General features: G+C 41.9%; 1 protein-coding gene across 12 annotated transcripts in view; it reads left to right on the forward strand.

Annotated features, from left to right (window-relative positions):
* mecom (MDS1 and EVI1 complex locus) overlaps nt 1–23442 on the forward strand; it is a 170225-nt gene that overhangs the window by 43535 nt on the left and 103248 nt on the right. For all 12 annotated transcript variants that reach the window (XM_030067630.1, XM_030067636.1, XM_030067631.1 and 9 more), the window contains exon 2: nt 21663–22009. In XM_030067630.1, the coding sequence (XP_029923490.1) occupies nt 21663–22009 (347 nt within the window). The remainder of the gene's footprint in view (nt 1–21662; nt 22010–23442) is intronic.

A 23442-nucleotide genomic window follows, 5' to 3' on the forward strand; every position in this document is an offset into this window, starting at 1 on the left:
ACATGGCGCTAAGTGTATTTTAATTGGCTTTGAGCCTCCTTCCCAAAGCAAACAGCCGGTGGTGGAGCTGGTGGTGCGGTGTGCTCAGTGACTGACGGGTGGCCTGCAGTCAGGGTGGGGTAGAGTCCGATTACTTGTCTGTCCACTCCACTACCAGTCTGTCCGATACAGGCCTCCATTGTACGTATGTTTACATTTATGTGCATATCTGCGTATATGCACACATCTCTGTGTCTGTGTGGGGGAGGTTTATAATGAGTATCAGTACTGTGTCCATGTGTGTCACTCTTGGGGTTCATTTGGGCAGTGCACACTCCTCGCTTCTGTGAAAGATCTTAATGCCTGGCAGATAGCATCTTGAGGAGTTAAAGTGCGAGTGATTTAATACTAACAATTAAGGCAGGCATGTCAGCGGGCAGCCCAGGCCCCTGCTGTGGCCGGACAGGGAGTGGGCCCTCTCTCATATCTCCTCCAGACAGGGAGACAGGGGGGCCTCCGGCTCCACAAACCACTGATGCTGCTAATGCACGCTACCACTTTACATTCCCACCTTTCAGAGAACCAGACAGTCTCTTTTTCTTTCTTTCTTTCTTTCTTTCTTTCTTTCTTTCTTTCTTTCTTTCTTTCTTTCTTTCTCTTTCTTTCTTTCTTTCTTTCTTTCGTTGTCTCTGAGCACTGTTAGAAAAAAATAAAGGTACATGGTCCATGGACAAGTGGTGCCGCGTCCTTACAATTAAAGGTGCAGCATTTCTTTTTGAGCGGGTAATTCTCAAGATTGACTCGGGGCTGCACAGTTCCTGGCCACCATTGTTAAGCAATTATGTTGGTTGTTGCTGTTGGCCACAGAGTCAAAAATAAGACTTCTGTTGCATTCATGAAATGAGGGCCAGCCCAAAATGGAGTGGAGTGGTTTGGAGAAAAAGGAAGGAGGGAGGAATGAGAGCCGAGGAAAGGGTGTTGAGAGACTGAGCTCAGCATGTGGAGAAAAGCCCTGAAAATGATTCCTTTTACAAGAACCAAGGATCTCGCTCCTAACATGGCCAGCTCCACTCTCATAAAATCTATAGACATCCATTATAAAACACCCAGGCCCTTACGTGTTTCTCTTCCCGAATCCAGCAACAGGACTGCCTGCCTCCAAATCCTCTCTGGAAGTGTTTTTAAAAACAAGCGAGACTTCACTTCAACCTCATTAACTAGTTATAATAAACAAAACAATGTGTTTTTAATGGATGGCGAGTCCCGTCTCCCCTTCCCCTCCCAGCCCTGGTCCAGAACGACTGGCCAGTGGTGGGTTTCCCATGGTTGCAGCTAGTGGTGTCATGATGATGGATGGGCAGGGTTGGTGGGGGCTACCTCTCACCCTTTTCCTTTGGGACGTCCCATGGACTGACAGGCACATTGTGGCGCCTGACTCGTGCTGCCGCTCTGCCCCGTCCGCTGGCATAACCACAGAGACCTCTTGAAAATGCCCACTCTGCCAGTTTCACACATTCATCAGGTCTCACCTCAGAGACACAGAGACACATGAGAGGGACAAATACATGTAAAACAGGCACATGCACAAGCAGACATCCTTATGCAGTACATACAAACTTATTTTTTTCTGTGCAACTTTTGAATTGAAGCCCAAAGCTGAATAGCATGCAAAGTATTTGTAGATGTAGCCATGCTCATTTGCATTCTCACATGCATCTACAGTGGTGTAAGACTAATTCATAGAAGCTTTCTCATGCTCACTTGATCAGTCTGCATTTGGCTTTCACTCTAGAAAGTAATACTAGTTAGTTTTTAAATCCATAAGTTACATTTTGTATGAAATTATTGCTTCTGATATATTTACATCCAAATTAAATTACCAAATTAAACGATTCTCATTCTGAATTTGTGTCAGTACTTAAATTCACTGAACATTAGGTTAAATTTAATGTTTTCTGAGTCAAAGATGGTGTACTATATACTATATGTTGTTTTATCCCATCTTTCCTCAGATGTATAGCCCATATGTGGTAGATGTATTCGAAAAACTGCTGCCAATTGATGTCTCTTTTTTTAGTTAATTTAGAATATTTGGTGGTATCATCTTTCTCAGCGTAATTTTGGGTTAGCGTGCGGAGTGGCAGCCTGTACCTCAGGACCCCCACTGCCCCTCAGTGGGGGAGACATTAGTTTTCTGATGAATAAACACAGTCTCAGCAGCCACACCACACACTCCTGATGCTCTTGCACACGCTTTCAAGTGCCACACATGCGCAGACACAAAGTTTCTTACTCTCTTTTTTGATCTCTCTCCTTCTCTTTCTCTTTCTCTCTCGGTCTGACTCACTCAGACAAACCCCATACCACACAGAGCTCCTCTGGAATAAAACTCTCCCAGCTAGTGTAAAACAATCCAATAACACAGCCAGCACCTCTCAAAATAAAACAATGGCTCAGCTCATGCTGGCGTTGTAAAACTGCTCAGCCTATTACATGCTCTTACATGTAACTATACTGTAAATTCGCCCTCTGGGCAATAGTGTGTTTTTCCTTCAATTTGTGATTTTTTGATGATTATTAATAATAGTGTTTTTGTGTGTGTGTGTGTGTGTGTGGGTGTGTGTGTGTGTGTGTGGGTGTGCGCACGCAGTTGTGTTTGCATATACTCAGTCTTACATTTTCATCACACACACGTTTGGTCTTAATTTATTTGTAGCACATTATTGCCAAGAGAGCCACATCCTTAGTTTTGAATGTTCAGATTCTTGCCCAGCAGTACTGAAAGCTTCAATAGGTCAAAGGTCATTTGAATAGAAAGAGAGGATACAACACCCAGACAGATAGAGTGTAAGGGTGTGAGTGACCATGACCCCTGCGACACTGTTCAGTGTGTTTGTAAACAGGATGTCATTAACACTGGGAACCTGCCAGGCTCACAATGACTTTTGTATGTGTTTGTGTGTGTGTGTGTGTGTGTGTGTGTGTGTGTGTGTGTGTGTGTGTGTGAGTGTGCCGGTGGAGGAGAGGGAGGGTTAAATTTCAAATTAAACACTCTGCATACTTAAGCTGATACATCAGCACCCTCACAGTTTTCTCAGAGCAAGCTCTTGTGCTTTTCTGTCCAAACTACATCCAGGTTAACTTTGTCACATCAGATAAGCGCTGGCTAACATGATGAAATTTTTAGCTTGGCGTGGCTGCTTGTACTAATACAGCAGTGGATTGAGTGAAGCTGTACTAAGTGCACTCAACTGTCAGCTCTTATTGTGGTGTCAGTCCTTCCTTCTAATTAGTGTCCTCAGCAGGCAGGAAGTGGGCCTGGGCTGGACTAATCTGTCAGTGAGGCCAGACCATCCTCGCCCCAGCGACTGTTTCCTCAGATAAAACCAGAGCCCTTTATCTAAAAGAGTTGCGGCACTCAGGGGGTCTGGGAAGCCCCCAGTGATTCTGTTATTACTTCTTGGATCTCAATTTGATACTGAGTAATACGAGTCAAAACACTGCGACTTGGCTGGAATTGGATGTATGGCTTATTTGAATATTCTTCCAAGAAGCATTGGGAATTAGAGGGGATTTCACTGAGCTGAATGCCACATTTTTTTGTGCAGGCCAAGGACCTGAACTGGTGCCCTTGTACTTTTCTGTGCTTTTGAGGCAGCACACTCACATCGCCATAGCAATTGCCGTGGTGACAGGTGTTGATTGAGCATGAGAGGGAGGAAGCGTAGAGAAGGACACTTCCTGGCAGACAGTTTTATCAGTGAGGGAGCAGAGAGGTCAGAGAAGGGTGGACGAGGTTATCACACCCCGCTGGTCATGTACTGTATGAGACTGGTGTACCGAGAGACTTTGGAGGCCTGGCAGCAGCCCAGAGTTGCTGACCAAGGCAACTGTCTCCTTCATATAAACATTTTGTGAGTTATAGTCACATGTTGGGGCTATCAAGTACAGAAGTTGTTTTTTTCTACTTCGTTTATAGTGTGTTGCCATGGTTCAATAGGTCATGAAATAGGTGGAAGGTTCTTTCTCCGGTATGTCCAAAAGGACTTGGGGTTATTTGTGTATTGTCTGAGGGCGCTGACACATCCTGGAGAGATATCTCCTGCTTTTACAGATTGCCAAGCTGTCTTTCGGTGACAAATGTGCAAAGCAAACAGTCAACTCGCAAAGCAAGTGGAGTTTGAATTATTTTTTGGCTCATCACCCCGTTGGTTGCAAAAGTAAGTTTAGGTAAAGGCTCAGACATGAAGAGAGAAAGTGAGAGAGAGGGAAAGCCTGAGTGATGACGGGGGGTGGGGGGGCTACTTCCCTGCTTCCTCCCTCCCTCTCTCCATCTTTCTCTCCCTCCTTGCCTCCCTCCCTTCTCTCCACACCAGCGGGGTTCAATTCCTCCACTTGAGTGCTCAGGGCCAGCAGCAGGCTGATTAGACCAACACCCCCAGCCGCGCTGCGCCGAGGACTCTGCAGCGGGACGACTTCAAATGCGCCTCGCTCCTGCCGCCCCAAATAAAACCTGACTGGTCCTAATGGACAGGTTTTAATCTCCCTGGGTTATTTGAAGATTTCTCCAGCCTGCTGCTGGCCACTGCAGAAACAAATTCCTCTTGCTTTGTTGATTAAACCACTGCCTCTCCACCGTTGCTTATCGTCCAGCAACGAGCTGCTCTTTTTAATTAAAAGTGAGACACCACAAGTGTGCAATTAACAGCTGGTAATTATAGAGCTCTTCAGAAGTGCAACACTCCACCTTCATTTCAATTATATAATGGACAAGTGGCTTTTTGATCTCCAAATTAGTGAACTCTTGTAATATTTGTTTTGTGGCAGATTTGGAGGGTTAATGGTGGCCTGTGGTGGCCTCCTTCTTCCATGATTGATGTAAGAGCAGAAAGAGGGATATTAAAAACTGGAACAGTCCATCAGGAAATGCAAATCACACCTTCATGTTAATGAGCAGGCAAAGGGCCGGGCTGGCCAGCCGTGGCGTTTCATGTGGGAAAAACAAGCGCCCACTCTGCCGCAAACTGATTAGTACATTTGAATTTGAAAGTTTAATTAAGTGCTTCTAATACCAATCGTTTTGGAGAGTGACACATAACATTAAATTGTTTGATACTTAATTTGGCTGCCTTTTGATTGCAAAGCAAGCAAGGGTAAATTTGCTACGCAAGTGTGGAAGCATTGAGTGCTATCCCAAAGGAGGCAGAAGCCATGGACTTCATTTAAAACCTTAAACTGATAAGTGATGAAAATGTATTTAATGACCAATACACTCTTTGAGTGTATAAAGCGGAACACTTGTTCAGTTTTAATTACAATTGATTTCCATCTATGTACATGGCTGCAGCATTGTTAGTTTAGAGTTAGCATTCTTCCTCTAAATGCAGTCCATCAGTATGAAAAAATGTAGACCTTGATTGATTTTTGGCTCAATGAGTGCATGCAGCAGGTTGAAATAAGGCAATTATTAATTGGCTGGAACACGCTCGTGTCTTTGGGGGATGCTTTCCATTCTGGCCTGTTTTACTGGATTGTCAATGTATCAAGTTGTTCAAAAGAAGTTTAATCTTAGTGTGTTGTGATTCGTAATTGCTTTATTTCCCTAGTCAATATAGTTCTTACAAAAATGTTTTGCTTGTACAGTGTTGCCATAGAAGAGTCAACAAGGCATTCAGCAGTGTGCCTGGTAGAAACATATCTCTTTTGCTTGAGATACACGCTAAAATTTGAAATTTATTGATTATATTAAAACTGTCAAATTATTCGAACTCTTTTTCATTTCCATCTAAACACAGTTATTCTGAAATCAGTTATGTCTAACATCATATTTACTTGTGTTAAATATGAAAGAAATTCTGACTTTATCATGTGGAATTACTAACTGGCTTTGATAAGCTATATTTGTTCTCAGTTGCTGGATCTGTCAAATATATTTAAAGAAATGCAGTATAAGAGAAGTCATATTTTGGTGAAATTGAAGTCTATCATTTACAAGGATTTAAACCCACTTGTAGAAATAACACCGTATCAAACACATTAGTGTAAGAGATTTCCCGATAAGTTGCTGTACTTTATGCTTAGCTTGTTCATGTTCAAGCAATCTGTCATTAATTCTACAGCCGTGCCACTCCAAATATGTACAAAACAGGAAAACCAAAGACAGAAACATGGACGGAAAAAAAGCATGAAGTCAACAGTCTCAAGTCACTCAAGCACTTTGGAATTTTGCATTGGTGAATATTGGCAGCTCATTGCGAAATAAACACCAAGTATTTAAATTCAAACCAGGTCATTATGGATGGTTCTTAAACAAAATGTCAGTCATTAAGGAAGACCATGTGGCTCTGCTTAGAGTCCCTGTTTGTTTGAATTACGGAGAAGAAGCAGGGGATTTCTGGGAGCTTTCCTCTCTGTCTGAATGACACACTGAACACTATCGTTACAGTACCGTATTTCCCATCAACCCCCCTGAGTGTAGAGCAGACTCAGCGATATGCTTTGAATTTTTTGCATGTTTTTATTTGTGTATGTGTGAGAGAGGGAGAGAGAGAGAGAGAGAGAGAGAGATCTCTAATCTAAATCGCTGTTACTGTCATGTTCCTCTCTTGCCCTCACTGTCTCTCTGCATTCCCACCTCAGTCTCACTTATCATTTGGCATCTGCCGCTCTCAATTTATGCCTCCCTCACAACACACACACACACACACACACACACACACACACACACACACACACATACGCACACATACACACAAACCACTGTCCATTGACTGGGCAGGTGAGAACAAAACACCCCTGGAGGCTTTAAAATGTATTTAAAACCAAGAATGAAAGTGAATACCACCAAAACAAAAAGGTTAATGATTTTTTTCTTTGCCTTTGTCATTCAATCATGTTAAGGCATATTAAGTGACCAGTATAGATACAATAAAATATGATGGTATTTTTACAATTTGTATAACATTTGGGGATAATTTTATTGGCATCAGAATTCTACCTACAGTAATTTGAACTAGCCCCATACATAGGAAAGGAAGGAAGTAAAAAAATAGAGAGAAAATATACATTACATATATTATAGATTATATACATTAAACAAAGTGTAGAATAAAGAATTCTACCGTGTGGTCTTGAAACGCCAGGTCTTGATGATCAGATGTCAAAACCTCACATGGAAACAACATCAAGCGGACTTCCCTCAAAGTCCTCACAATGACCCTCGCTTAATGCACAGACTACCATGCAAGGCTGTATAGTGTGCTGCACAGAGAGACAACAATCAGTGTACACACAGTCCTACTGTATTGTCCAGTTAAATCACCCCCTAAATAGAAGGAAATTGACATCCATAACAAATAACATAAACAGCTTCACCACGCTGAGGGGGATTTTGTTGCACAGGGCACAAAGCTTGAATGGATAGCGTTCCAACAATCGTTAAAAAAACATCCTCTCCAGGACCTTTCCATGCCCAGGCCTGTTCCACATGTCGCAGTGTGGTTTGGAAAGCCTCTGTAGCCATGGACATTATTACATGTAACAAGTTCTGTAACAAAGTTAAGGTAGAATTGGCCCACTGCTGCGGTAGTGCTAGTGCAAGGAGACCCTCACAGTGGAAAAGCAACCCTCAGACAAAATCCATTCACATCTGAAAATATTAAATGTAGGATGTCAGGTTGGTTGTAGGTGGTCAACTTTTCACATTAAAATACCCCTGCTTTCCAATAGTTCGTTTTTCTTTCTTTACTATACACAGACCTCTTTTCTGATTGAATTCAGCTTTTTTTTAAAGGACTGTAAGGCCTGCTCTCTGTAAATGGTGTGAGGCATTTTGTTGGAGAACACAGCCTTTCCATGCCCATGGTTCTGATTATGGAAAGCTAGTGAACGATGGAGAAGACACAGGCAAGGAAAAAGACAGAAAAAGAAGGACAGAGGGAGCCAAAAAAATAGGGGGCTTTGGAATTCATGTTGCCATTGTGCCTTGTAAACAATGCCTGTATTGATAACCCCTGACCTGCCACTATAATACCAAAAACAAAGGTTGTCTTTCACCAGCTTCAAGTGGCAGGTGAAGGAAAAGATTAATTAAACAAATATGACTGAACACATGAGAGAAAAGAGCTTTTTAATGGTCTAGAGGTTCCTCACAAAAAGAAGGTAGTTAAAATCGCATTAAAATTGTAAACTGAAAATGCTGTAATTGTTACATGCATAAATATTGTACGGTGAATGTTTATGTATTTTTCTCTGTTTGTAGGTGGTGTGTCCCTATATGTTTGAGCATTTACGTGCACGTCCATCAGTAGCAGTGTATGTGTGTGTGTGTGTATGTGTCTGTGTGTGCTTGCCTGTGCTGAGTCCATATGATGGGTCTGAGTTTGTCAGATGCCTCAGCCTGGAGTTGTTGGCCATTTGTCATCGGTGGGATTCATTATGTGCATCCCTACACCCCCCAGCCGGCCGGTGTGATCACCACTGACCCCCAGTGACAACCACAGCACCTTCATTATGTCACCGCGGCCACCCTGTCACTATGGCAAATCTCTAACTGTCTGGGTGACACCCCTGGGTGGGACTCCAATCTCTCATCTGGAGGCCTGCCTGTCTTTGAGCTTGTCGCTGTGTGTGTGTGTGTGTGTGTGTGTGTGTGTGTCTGTGTCTGTGTGTCTGTGTTTGTGTGTGTTTGAGTGTGTGTATGTCTGTGTCTGTGTGTTTAGACATTGTTCTTTGATTTGTTTGTTCTTATCCTTTTCTTTGTTGTTTGTTTGGTGCAAGGAAGACCTGTCCCTAATTTGTAGTTGCCAACACTTTGATAGCTCTGGACATTAATTCAGCATATTTTCATACCTGACTTGATAACTTCACCCATCTGGTCCTCCAAACAGAAACAAATGCTGGAAAGTGCAGATGGTGCTTGTACGCAAACTTTCTTCTTCTACCAGTTTTTGCACCATTTCATCTAGTATCACTTCACAGCAACTTAATTTAAGACTCCGACCCTCAAACCCTCAATTTAAATTCAATTATTTCCCAATAGATGTGGAGTACATATTTTTTCATACACTTTTGTGCCATGTTATCATATTCCACTTCCCAATGGGATCATTTCTGATAACACACTGGACACTGTTATACTACTACCTCTCCCCCTGTTTTCTAATCAGCAATTATTCAATTATGTCCCATTAGTGGGAGGGTGTTTCCAATGTCCCCGCCTTGGGTGTTTAGCCCTTGCTCTCTGTCAGGGGGAGACCCCGAGGGCCCCGCAGAACGCTTGTGATTAGTGTTGCGTCTGCAGAGAGGTGACAGAATCCCTCTTCAAATATTTTGTCTTCATTTTACGGCTCTGAGATGCAATTATGGAGCAGCAGTTCATTACGGCAGCACGCGGCGCTTCATGTTTTATGCATGCTGCCTCATTTAGGGCCTTATTAACGAGCCAGGTCTGACCAGGCTGCTTGAGACTATACTGCAGGCTGCACTATGGCCACCACTGCTGGTGTGTGTGTAGGTGCATGTGTGTTGCATTTTCTCCTGTGAGTGAGCAAAAGAGAGAGGGTGGGTATAAGAAATAGAGAGAAAGAAAGAATTACAATGAAAGCTAGATGGAAAATGAAAACCAAAATGAGAACATGATTGAGAGAAAACTGAGTGAAGGAGAGAGTGTGTGTGGTCAGTGTGGTGGTCACTTCACCGCCATGCCCTCTCTATCACACCAGCTGGCCTTATAACTGAGCATGGCTCTACAGTGTTAAGGCTGCTGCAGGCTTGGCTTGGCTTAAGGCAGGAGATTGAAGGGGTGGGGGCAGCAGGGGTGACTAACTGCACCTCCCTCAGCAGAAAAAACTCCATCTGCATCCAACATTGAGACAGATGAGGCCAATTTGGCTCCTTAAATTTCTGGGCTGTGATGGATGTGGGGTGGTTGTGCACAGTGAGAGGCTGGTGGAAGGGTGTGAAGGAAGAATGGGAGAGAAGGGAGAGAGAGCGAGGGATACGTTCTGGGTGAGAAAGACAGGAAGTGGTTTGAGGTAAGAAAGAGGGGTGAAGGAGACTCATCAGCATTTGCCATTTCCCATGTAGGACGTTCCCATCTTGGGATATGATTGGTCTTTTAAATTATTGTTGAGGTGATTCTCCTGTACTGTAGACACAGAAAAGTTTGAAAGACAAAGAAATCAATCACTTCATGGTAGACCGGTGTAGAACTGGCCTCGGACATACAATATTTTGACTATATGAGTTGGTACACAGGTTATTTTTGTCAGGTCCAATCTTTTTGCCTTGACTATTCACTCTTCACACTGTTTCTATAATCTCTGTCTTGAAATGCCCCACATGCACATATTTGCATCACACATGCATGTTGAACAACAACAAAAAGTGCACTTTGTGCAATATCCCATGCACGACAATGAATTAATGAGCTGTGCAACCGTTCATTTCTCTGTTATTTGCCGCAGTGATGAGATAACAGTGTGTCATCTGTTGAGGACCTTACTCAACTTTACTGTGTCTCTCCTGTTTCTCATCATTGTTGCTACTATCCCCCATTTTAGTTTTGGCTCACCACTGCACATGAACTCTGACGTAACTATTCTCACAGAAATAAAATCGCCAGGCACCTGATACATATCTGATCTAGGATTACATTTGAGACTGTTACAAATCCGATTGGGAAAGATCAGATTTTTGTGTTTACACACTGCTCAGAAAAAAGAGAAAATCAGAACTGTATCAGAAAGCAAAAAAAAAAAAAAAAAAAGGATTTAGCAATGCAAATGTAGCCATGTAGCCAGAGTGCCATTCATCCCATTGCCTGACTAGACACACCAAGCTAATGGCCTAACAACAAACAGCACTCTTGTGTTTTTGCCTGATGCCAATATATGTGTCGACACAGGCTTTCCAGTTTTCAACCGAAGCAAATCTAGAGCTAATGTGGCGTGGCCTGAAATTGGTGTAGCCAAAAATTGCCTTCACTGGAAATTTTCTGTTGGGAGGGCAGCCAAAGCCATAATTTGCTCAATGCCCACCAGCCGTTTCTTTTCTTGTAGCATTCAGTGTTTGTGTAGCACACAGTGCAAACATCTGGGGACAAGGTTATTGATTCACTGATATTCAGCTTCAAACATTTGATCTTGTTCAGGTGTGCCTGATTGATCATGCCAAACATTTGAATGTCTTCTGGTTCAGTTGCATAACTTACAAAATAATATAAACCTTCTCACATTTTTATGATATCACAAATTCTTAATAGTCAGCATGTATTTTCCTACTGACTGATGGCCCTCTCACTACACACCAGAGCTCCCATCTGCGCTGCAGATCAACCCCCTTTGATAAGAGCTCCCATCCTCAGGCCTACATAAATATTTTATCAAGTATAATGGAAATTGTCAAATCAATCTAATTGTGTAATGCATTATGAAGACATCAAACTTAAACAAAGCACATATGCTATCATTTCTTTTAACGACCGGGCCAGGCTGTGCTGGGTTGAGCTGGCTGCTCGGTACCCAGGGGGCCTTCCACAGGGCCGGGGGGCTGGCAGCAACCACTCTGAATATACGTCTTCCTCTGCTCTGCCCAGACCTGCCTCACTCACATTTCATCAAAGGAATCAATTTCTCAAATGTGCACAACTGTGAGCCATAATTATATTAGGGCCCAATGGCATTTAGCCATGCCATGAAAGCGAAAGAGGGATAGAGGAAGAGAGGGAGTGAGAGAGAGGATGCTCATCTGTGCACCTTCACATTGACATGTATTGTATTGATACAAATTTAACTTAAATGAAAAATTCTATAAAGGATTTCTTGTGGATTAAACATGAGTTGGAAATTTCCTCATTGATTTTTTAATCAGATTTTTTCTGTAAAGTGATGTCTACTTTAAGTAGTAATTTGTCAAGATATTTTTCCCTTCTTTGGGAGAGATTTTGCTGTATTTGCTGTCCAGACTGATAAAGGGATGGGGGTGGAGGGATAGAGGGATCGCTGAGAGGAATGAAACAGGCACTCAGAGCAAACAAATCAAAAGCTAAGGATGTGTGACAAGAGCAAGGGGGGGGCTTGGTTGGGATTGGATAGGAGGCGAAGACAGGAGATGACGGGATTAATGACCTCTGTCAACACATTCTCTCTGTATGTCACTTCAGAGGAGAAAACAGACAAATCAATACTTTTGCAAGTATGTGCACATGTACTCACACACACACGCACACACACACACACACACACACAGTTACACATGGACATACACTCACGCACACATTTCCATCTAGTCATCAAGTTCACACACAAAACCCCAAGTGCAGAGACATGTAAGCCCTTCACCAGCTCATGGCTGTGTCCACACTAAGCTGGGTAAACCTGAAATTGCGCTTTTGGTGTTCCATCCACACTGCACCACACTTGTGTTGTCTCTAGTGTGTTCAGACCATTATCCAAAAGCCTTCCATCCACACGAAATGTCCCAAAACATGTCCCAGGCCCCCCACGATCGTGTGCAGTTCTATGCCCCGTTCTATGCACCTGTGCATGATCGATACTAGACATCCACCTATAGACAGTTATCATATGACAATCCTATGTCAACATTTTCAAAAAGCTTTTAGTGTGGACATTGCCTTTGTCACTCAGACAGTTATCATACAATCTGAATAATCAGAGTGATCAGAATGACAAGCTAGTGTATTGTTTGTTATGTCATTACAGTCCCTCCTTGCCCTTGTTTTCCCTTTCGGCTCTTCTTCCATCTCTGCTCCTTGCCTCCTCTCTGCTTCCATCCTCCCTCTTTTCTTTCCTCCCGTCCTCTCATCCTCTGTGTCCCATGGTCAATGTCTGATTCAGCGGGGCCTGTAAGCCTCGGCTTGATGTATGGTTTATGGAAACAATGTGTGAGGCGGGTTATTATTCTGTTTGCTTTTGCATTTGACAGGCTTGAGTTAGCGTCCGACTGGGATCCTATCTCATTAGGCCAAATGCTGGGCTAAAACAATCATAAAAACCATTTGGCAACTGGCATCCCACTTAGGAGCGCCTGTCAACGCAGGTTGAAGATAAAATCTGCAAATTGAAGTCAGGGAAAGAAATAGAGACAGAGAGAGAGAGCCTGTGAGAGAAATGCCCATATGCTCCATGTCGTTACAGACTTAATGATATGAATTGGTTGGGTTGATGTGGAAGCTTCTCCACCTCCTCATTGATAATATTGATTGTGGTTTTAGGACCTGAACTCTCTGAGTGAGTGAGTGAGTGAGTGAGTGTATGTATGTATGTATGTATGTGTGTGTGTGTGTGTGTGTGTGTGTGTGTGTGTGTGTGTGTGTGAGAGAGAGAGAGAGAGAGAGAGAGCGAGAGAGAGTATGCATGGGTGGGTGTGCGTGTGCGCATGTATGTTTGTGTGTGTCTATGTGTCTGTGTGGTTGGGGCTGCTTTCTTTTAATAATGGTTTCCTTTATTTTCATATAATCAAAGAGTAAATATTGTTTGTGTTACAATACTGTCTTTCATGTTTATAATCCCATCCAACCATACAGGTAGAAGCATGTGGTTTGATTAAATCACATGCATTGAGAAAAAAATAATTAATTAATTAATTAATTAATTAATTAAGAAAGTGTGTGTGTGTGTGTGTGTGCATCCACCATACAGTAGCTTCCAAATGTGTGACACTGTGCAAGTCTCCCCTCACATTCACTTACTTTGTTTTTCCTTCCATTTATGCAAACATACACAGTCACTCTCTCTATCTCTTGCTCTCTCTCCCTCTTTCTCTCACACACACATCTCTCTCCCTATTATGTTTCTCCCCCTCATCCTCCCCTCCTCACCCCATCCAAACATACATCTTTATCAAGCGGCTGTTGTCAGACAACATTAGATAATTAATAGGCCATTTGTCAGGCCTGTGAGAAACATGTTAAAATCCCCCAGCAGCTCCCCAGATAAATCCTGCCGTCCATGCAGGCGCCTTTGTTGTGTCAGCCTGCCATCGGAGCTGCAGATTTACCATTAAAGGGCCCTCATTATTAATCACAACTAATGCTAATTAATTAGGTGTCTGTGTGCGCAAGGAGGGACAGCTCTAAGTTTCAGTTTGTTGTGCGATGTTAATTGGTAACTCGGCCCAGGGCCCTTAATGGAGTGTTTTCCATTCGGAACGGGGAGTAGCTGACTAACAGAGGGCTGAAAAAAACATAGACAATGCTCTCATTAATTAAGACTGTGCTAAGAGCTCTGCTGTGGTCACTGTGGTGTGTGTGTGTGTGTGTGTGTGGGGGGGGGGGGGTTCTAGTGTTTACACACTGCTGTATGGATGCCTATCTGTCTGTGCGCATACATAAAAACATGTATAATATACATGTACATTTTTTGCATCAAGCGATGGATTGTGCAATATTTAATCAGCAACAGGCAAACACTTTGGTTATCCTGTTAAAAGCTACTTTTTTTTTTTTTGTTGTAAGAATTAATTCTATCTCATGTAACCATTCTCTTGTGCCCTCTTATTGGCAATTTCTGCTTTATTGAATATTTTGCAGTGAAAACAGGAAAGATAGGATGAGGATGTGAGGCCAGATTTGATTCAGAGATTTCCCTCTTAGTCAGTTTTTTGGGGGGTAAAGAAGCAAATATTGAGAAAGAATTTTAAGAGATAAGTTGGCTAACAGTTTATGCCTTTGTCTACTCAAAGCTAGGACTGTTTGTGTTTTTTGTCAGTAAGCTCCACAGTCACCTCAGTGGACCCAGCAACCAAAGGACTTCCAAAAAGCAGCACTAAGGCCTCCATTAAGCACAAAGACAGAGTTAATTAGGAAGCTTATTGCCTCTCCCGAGGGCCTGGGGCTCCAAACGCTCTCTTCTATACACCCCACTGAGGAAATTGAGCAGAAAACTGATGCATTGCAATTAACAGTGCTTAGCAAATCAACAGCAACCATTCTCTGATAGGTTGTAGCTGTTAGAACATTGAAATTAACCAAATGAAAGATAGAGTTTTTTTGTTTTTGTTTTTGTTTTTTTTATGCAGATGTTTATGATAAACAATCAGTTTAGTGGTTTATCCTTACCTCTCCCTAAACAGATGTTTAAGGAAAAAAGATGAAAGATTCTCTTGCAATAATAGCAACCCCCCCTCTTTCATGTCTTCAGCTTCAAGGTTGGAACAACGGTGCAGCAAATGAATCTTCACGATTTTCCTTTGAGGTTTTTTTTTTTTTTTTTTTTTTTGGTCAGGTGATAAACAAAATAGAGCACAGAAGAAAGAGGCAGAGAGGATTTTGAGAATTTGGATGATGACTGATGGAGGCAGTCATATGTGATTATGTATGACCTGTAGTACAAGGGTAAGCCCCCTCTCACTTGTCTGTTATCACAGTAAACAAATTATGTTTGCAGATAAGCATGACACTCTTCCCCATAAGGTGACGAGTTCATTTCCATATTTCATATGCTAAGACCCCCATCAATCATTGTGCGAATTGGGTCCAGGCAAGATGATGAATAATGTCCTCACCTTACACCTTATATTGTTATAGCCTGCCTAACCACTGTACATTACAAGCGGGGATGTGGTGGTGGAAAACCCAAGTGAAGACAGTTTATCAACCTTTTAATCTGTGGAATACAGTGCCTTTACAGGTCTACATATATCTTAATTGTGTAAATTCATAGTGTACATCATAATTAGTAGCATTAAGTGGATGCAGTATTTTCCTTAAAGCAAAGGTAGGGTCTTTGAAGAAGAAAGGGTAAAGAAAAAAGCATTTGTCTGAACCTTTAACCTACCAATAGACTTTTGCCAAGCTGGACTTTATTGGCTCTCTTGCCTTACTTAAACAATTTGATAAGATCATCACAAACCAACTTGATGAAAAAGAGAAGGACTGAGAAAGAGAGGTTTATAAATGACAGAGGGAGTTAATGGGGAACTGACATGAAAAATGAGAGATAGATAAGTGTTAGAAAGTCACAGACGCAAAGAATGAGAATGACAGAGGTGTGTAGAGAAAGAGAGTGGGGGGTTGACTATGTCCACAGGTAGGTTATTTCTTTCTGTAAACATATGTTTCCATTTGTCCCATGGGTGCGTCCCCTTGGCGTCCCGTCGGCAGTGGCTGGGTCACACCTCCATTAGGGGCTTTGTCACAGTGATTAATAGCTCTTTCTATCATCTTTAATTCACTCCCTGATGATGGCGGCCCTGCTTGCTGCTCGGGGTAATCGTGTGATGTATGAGTCCGCCCAACACCTCATGGCAGAGGTGAAAATCATTCCACCCATGTAGATAGCAGGCCTGGGAACAAATGTTTTCCCTCCTAATAAAAATTAATGAATTTGGCATCGAGCGCGAGCATCTGAATACCTAGGATATTCATGTGAGTGAGTCTGTGTATCTGTTTGTGTATACAGCGCTAGCATAGTATATACATATATATATATATCTATCTATATATGTGTGTGTGTGTGTGTGTGTGTATGTGCATATATATATATATATATATATATATATATATGTATGTATATGTATATACACACACACACACACACACACACACACACACACATAAATATATATATATATATATATATATATATATATATTAATTATTATTTAACCTTTCTTTTTAAATCTGATTTGTTGATGTACCATCTATGTTAATGATGCAGATAAAGTCTTGCCCCAGATGCTGCTCTCAGCTGGAGATCTCCTTCTCTACCCAGAATTCCTTTAGGGTGCCTCCTTTTGATGAAGCGTGTCAGCTCACAGTGATGAAGTCATGTCCATTACTGAACAAACAAACAAGAGCACTTGCCTCAAATAAGCAGAGACACACCTAAGTGCACGTGCATATACACACACACACTCACATGCACACACACATGCACAGATCATCTGTGTGCATTGTGCTTAACGGCCCACAGTGTCTAAGCAGCGTTACGGTCTTTGACTTATCTCTCATCTACAGATGAAACCACAATTTTTAAAACTATGAACACAGCATATTTACTTTTGGGGAAGGTTTACCTTTCAGAAACGTATATGTTTATGAATCAAAATTCTCTCGTTGAATCCACTGGACTGGGGGAATTTCTGGTCTAAATCAAATATAAACTCAGAGACCAGTGTGAGGGGGGAGTGTCAGAGGAGAAACAGCAATGAGGGGATACAGTTACCTTTAAAAGCTCTTGTCCCTCTACCATATGGCAAGCGTCACATCCAGGACTATAACCACGTTACACAGTCTTTGTGCTGAAAATCATTACTTTGACTCCCAGAGCCACATTGGGTTTCATGGCCGGCCCAGCTCAACAGAGTCTTTAAAAGGCTTTACCTTCAAACACGCTGGGCCCACACAGTGTGTGTGTCAAACACAATAGTTGCACAGGCACTCTGATCAGGTATTGCTGCAGGGAATGACTTGGAGAAATACTTAAGTTGTAGACCTGATTACATACACACTCACCCACACACATAACACGCATTGTGTATAAAGCACAGACAGGTATATAATACAGGGCTGATTCAGCACTATCAATCGATGCATATTTGTTACACACAGCAAGTACACACATTTTGACAGGAATTATGTGTTTTGTACTGGCAGAGGAAAACAGTTTATGTGGCACACATAGTTAACAGTTTTGTATTCCCTGTCATCATAAATTGTGTTGCCACCTTGCCAAAGTGATAGTTGCACATATTTTTAGGATACTTACACACAAAGCACTTTACTAATGTTCTTCTGCAAGTTTTGCATTCAGAATTGTGACAGTTGAAATGCAAGTGTGTGTGAACAGTTCAAATATTTGAAATAAAATTAAACTATAATTTTGCCCAGGTCTTGAGTTCATGCTTCTGATGAGTTCACTGTATGACCACCTTTGGCCAATCACGTTGACTTGTTCATCCAATTTTAAAGCATGGTCGCTCCATGGCCAGTGAACAAGGACTGTGTGTGTGTGTCTGTGTGTCTGTATCTGTGTGTACATGTGTGTGGATCAAAGGTTCCATGGCTGACAGCGCAGCGGTACAGTGTCACACAGTCAGCCCTTCAGGAATGTGCCTTGGCCCTGGGATGGGCTGTGCGGCCTCATTAGCAGAGCCCCCTCTCCCTGAGGCTTGTCAGCCTGTGTTAGGCACAGCCTGCTACAGACACACGCTGGGGGAGTGGCAGCTTCCTGTGGATCATTTCCGGCTTTGACTGTCTCTCTGTCTCACCGTCTCTCTGGTTGGACATCTGGCTGGCAGTCGGTCCAGCCGGCTGGCTTGATCATTGGCTTACCGTCTTTCAGTCTGAATACCCTACCTATCTCTGTTGCCCTTTTGACTGTGAGACTGCATATGTATCAACTAGTCCAGGAGTTTTAACATTTTTTTCATGTTCCAGACCCCCAAGTTCACTTTTTCTTAAGCCGAGGATTACCATTTAAAGAGATTTTGCCCTAGGCACCATGATATGAAAAAATAATTTGGTTTGTGTTAAGTATTAAATTGTTAAGACGCCATACTTGATCACTGTCAGATAGATTCAAAGTGGTAAGATTAAGTATAATGTTACAGAGAATCATCCTTTTCTTGTATTGTAAATTGAAATTACAGCTCCTCATTTTGCCAAGGAGTTCCTGGAAACCCCTCAAGGTCCCATGTGGGTACCTGTACCCCATTTTAAAAAGCACTGCACTTGTCAGTCTGACTGTCTGCCTGTCTGCAAAGCTCGCAAAGCTCACACAACCCTTGTCAGAGCTGCTCTGCTAAACCTGTAGATTGTGCCAGCAGTTTGAATGATTTAGTCTCCCTTCCAACATTACGCCTCCATGAGCCTGTGCACCCCCCTCTGAAGAAGCCCAGTGTTGGTTCAAGGGTTATACTTTGGTGTCTTCCCGCACTTTATTCACAATTAACCTCACTGTGCTTCCCTCTGTTTTCACACTGTATGGTGGTGACAGAGATCAGGAAAGGGAAATATAAAACAGTCAGAGCAGTACAATGCTGGTTACACACCCTGACATCAGTTCAACCAAAAGGCAAACAAAATAAGTTGCTGTTGTCAGTTTTTTAATCTTGTTGTTTTTTGAGCAATAAAAAAGCTGATTATAGCTGTCAAAATAATAGGACTATCAATGTGTCTGTTTTTCTTTTTTTCATTTGCCCAAGAGAAATGTTCAAAGCATACAATAGAATAATAAAAACAACACAGAACAAACTGGAAAAAAAAAGAAAACTGAATGACATTTCTGTGCCCCGCTGCATGTTTTGCCTGGTTGTCATTATTATTATTATTATTTTTTGTTTTTTTTGTCTTACCGTATGTCTGCACAGCCGTGCATCTTTACCGTGCATGTACCCTGTCTTACCGTTGTTGTTTGCTGTTTGTCTGCATTGTCGTGTACTGTCTTGCTGTATGCTGTTTTGCCGTACTTTTATGCTCCTGTCCACTAACCAAACCTCTTTCCTTTATAGCCCCCCCCCACCCCCGCCCTGCCCCAAGAGGTATATGCCTCTTGACAGGCCATCACTGTAAATAAGAACTTGTTCTTAATGATTTGCCTGGTTAAATAAAGGTTAAATAAATAATAAAATCTGCACCAGAGTAAAAGGTTCTTACTCAACAGTGGAAAGGATTGTCTCTTTAGTGCGTAATATTAAGCTCAGTCACAACAGAATCAAGATGTTGCCAATGCCATCCCCCTCATTTGTTGCCGCAGTCTTTTCGAACCTTCCTCCAAATGTTTATATGAACTGATCAAATTTTTACATGGAGACTTTCTATGTTTCAGCAATTTCCAGAAAGTTATTGAATGAATATGAAACAATGAAGATAAGAGGCTTCTTTTGGAGCTTTTTGTCAATATTGCTGGATTACTTGCTACACAGATAGATACCTTTAACCACGTTTTTAATGTAATATATGAACAAACCTGTACAGAATGGGTTGTCTACTGTGTCAATGAAGCGCAGTCACCTGTGCTGCCAATGTGGAGTGCCTTAAAGTGCAATTCTTACAAATGGCCACCAGATGGCAACTATAAGAGTCCAAATGAATGGAAATCAACAGGGGAAAAGTTTGTTTTTCTCTTTATTTATTTAACATTTTATAACCTCAATAGCTAGATTCAGGTCTTCTGAAATGTTCCTTGATCATCTTTTTTATATTTAAATTAAGAATCCATTAAGAGAAAAAAGGGCCAAAAAGTTGCGTGATTAAGAAGTCACTATCCACTGGCTAGCTAGAAAGACAGTGAACTTTTTTCTACACCAATTGACTGTGGCCTCTCTCGGCTAGTGCTAGAGCTAGTGTTTTCTGTTTAGACAATATAATGCTACATTTATTTATGTTGTTTCACCACTGCAAATATCTTGCCCTGCATTCAAATGTACTAACAGACCCTCTCTAGATTTTTCTGGTAATTTTTTTTATTTTAATTGGCCTGTTAGGTCAAATTAGAATGATGCATCTTAACACTAACATTGATTGAGAAAGTCCCTTGCTTGTGACCTAATGTTACATTAGCATTTGTAACCTGGCCAAACAATTCTATTAACAAACTCACTCTTCTTCACAAATTTAGATTTTTTGCATGTTTCCCAGCTCCACCAAATGACAAGATGACAACAAATAAAAAAGGAAACCTCCGGCTTCAGAAAGGCAGCTAGAGACCAGTGAGCAGTGTTGGGACCAATTACTCACAAAACTAATGAGTTACAATTACTAATTACTTCTGTAAAAAAGTAATTTTGATTACTACTCAATTACTGCTGCAGAAGAGTAATTCAATTGTTGCATTGTGGACATTGCTGTCAAATTTCATCTATCATTGTCAGTGTTGGGCACGTTACTTTGAAAAAAGTAATTTATTATAGTTTAAAGTAGTGATGCCAGCTTGTTCAGGTGGGGAATTGAACCCCCAGTCTTCTGTATGGCAGGCGGAGATACTATCCGCTCTGCCATCAGGGAACACGTATGCTTCTTGTAATTTGTGCTTATTCTCCATGCATGTTGATAAGTTGCGAAAAACTGCAAAGTCCGAGCGGGTTGAAAATTGACACACCGCTTTTTCTCCACAAGACGCACATTTTTTGAATAGGTTAAAAAAAAAAAAAATTATTAGTGGTAAGTAACGGTGCATTTTATTGTCAGTAACGGTAACGGCGTTGTAACGGGGGAAACAGTGATTTCTTTGATTACTCGTTACTGATAAAAGTAACGCCGTTTCTTTGTAACGCCGTTACTCCCATCACTGCCAATGAGTAATGTCACAACAACTGTGGCAATTCATTTTATAAAGTCTATGGCGTTGATTCACTTTTAACATTAAATACTTTTCACATCAAAGTCAAAGATCAAACAATAATAAAACATAGAATAAACCAGGTATTTAATTTGCATGTTTGACAAAAGTGCCTCAGTGCTTTTCAACTTTCAGGACAACCAGGAATATTGAAAGTGAGACATTCTGAGTCTAACTAATACCTTTAGGCTGAACTGAAATGTGATTTATCATAACTATCACTGTTTTAATTCACACTGAATGCAAGTATTACTTATTTTACTTTTAGTCTCTGCCTGTTCAAAGGACACATTGTACAATCCAGCCCATTATGAAGATGCCAGTGAGCACTGCCCTCAAGTAGAGTTTCTCTCTCTCCCTTTCTTTCATTTTCCATCACAGATGATGGTGATGATGAGTTTGCCCTTTATCCATCTGACATCTTGGATGATGTGTGTACATCTGATGGAGACCCTGCATCATCGTCAGCCCTGGCAGAGGATCCACCGTCTCCTCCTGTCTCCGGTGATGAGGCTTCACCCCGGGAGCCATTGTCCTACCAGCACCAATCCATCTATATACCCCAGGATGACCTGCCCATTCCCCTGGACTTTGAACTGCGAGAGTCATCTGTTCCAGGTAACATCCTGGGCATCTGGTCCCGGAGGAGGATAGACATCGGTGAGCGCTTCGGACCATATGTGGGCGAGCACAAGTCTTGTCTGAGAGACCCTACTCAAGGCTGGGAGGTAGGAACATAAAAGATGCAGCCTTGCAGAGCAAAGACTGTTTGCCTTTACACAAATGGTTAATACAAATTGATGCAATTTCAAGAATTTATTTGCACAAGATTATGGCTGGTGCTGATTGAAAATGTGGTATCAACAAACCAACTAACTTTCAGGCATCCACCACCAGAGTGGCCACCACATTTTTAGCTGCCACCAGCAGCTCTATACCTTGCTTTGTTGGTCGGTCGGCCGGTTCACAAAAATTTCCCCACCCTTTGGCAGCCACAGTTTATGCCCTAGATGGCTGAAATTTGGCATGGAGGTCAAGTGTGTGAAAGTGTTTGTTTGTGTTCATGTCGAGTGACTAAAAAGGGGTGTGGTAATGGGAGTGGCATATCGCAAAAAGGAACATAACTTCCAAATGGATTCAAGCAACACACACACACAGACATACACACACACATATACCATTTTGCAACATTCCCTTTCATAGCTCATAAACCGTTTGCCTTAGAGGCTTGCAGGAAGCATCATTGGACCCCATAGCAATCACAACTTTCTACAAATGAGGCTGAAATTTGCCATGGAAATAAAGTGTTTGTGAGGTTGTGTGTGAATGCATGCTTGCTTGGATGCATGAATGTACCTCGTTGCAGCTATTTCAAATTCACACTTGTTGAAGTTTTAATATTTTTTTTTCCATTTGCTGTCATGGCTACTTGGGTAAAGAAATTTGTGCTACTTATAGAGGCTCATCGGAATTTTTGGTTACATTTTTTTTTTTTTTTTAATGATGAAATAATTTTTTTCTGCCACTGCACAGGACAGTCTTTGACAGGGGAGTTTTCCCTGGTCAGTGTTCATTGCAGTGTTCACATCAGTCCTCTGTTTTTATTTCCCCGCATGTCGTCATGTTCAAATTTAGCTCAGTGACCACAATGCCGTTGTTGCCGTTTGTTGCCCAGTGATGTAATGTTAGCTCAGTGCTGTTGAATGGGAGCCGCGGTCTATGCTCTTAACTCAATTAAAATGAAAAGCCATAAATCCCATCTTCATCCTGGTTAGAGACCCACTGTGACCATTGGCCAATCACATATTGGTCAGCCAGTGCACAAAATCGAAGGCAGGGTCACAGGACAAGGTCAAAGGTTAGGTGTGGTCTCTGTCAGTACCATGCCAGTTTGGTTTTATAGAGCAGTAGGAAGAGACTGGCGGAGTATCAGCTTCATTGAGTTTCCTGAAGCAGATCCTCTGTAAGTTGGTTGTGAGGTATAAGTCCGTCAAACACAGTCATCGCCCTCTGTCCTTTTGTCAGACAAAACCAAACTCGTTAACAGCACCACAGCATGCACTTCATGAAAGAAAGGAAAGGCATAGTTTTAATGAAAAAGACAATTCAACACAACATTCCTGCTGCTGACTCAGAATATGTTGGTAAAATATCAACATAC

The sequence above is a fragment of the Myripristis murdjan genome, chromosome 13, assembly GCF_902150065.1.
Source record: "Myripristis murdjan chromosome 13, fMyrMur1.1, whole genome shotgun sequence".
Taxonomy (NCBI): domain Eukaryota; kingdom Metazoa; phylum Chordata; class Actinopteri; order Holocentriformes; family Holocentridae; genus Myripristis; species Myripristis murdjan.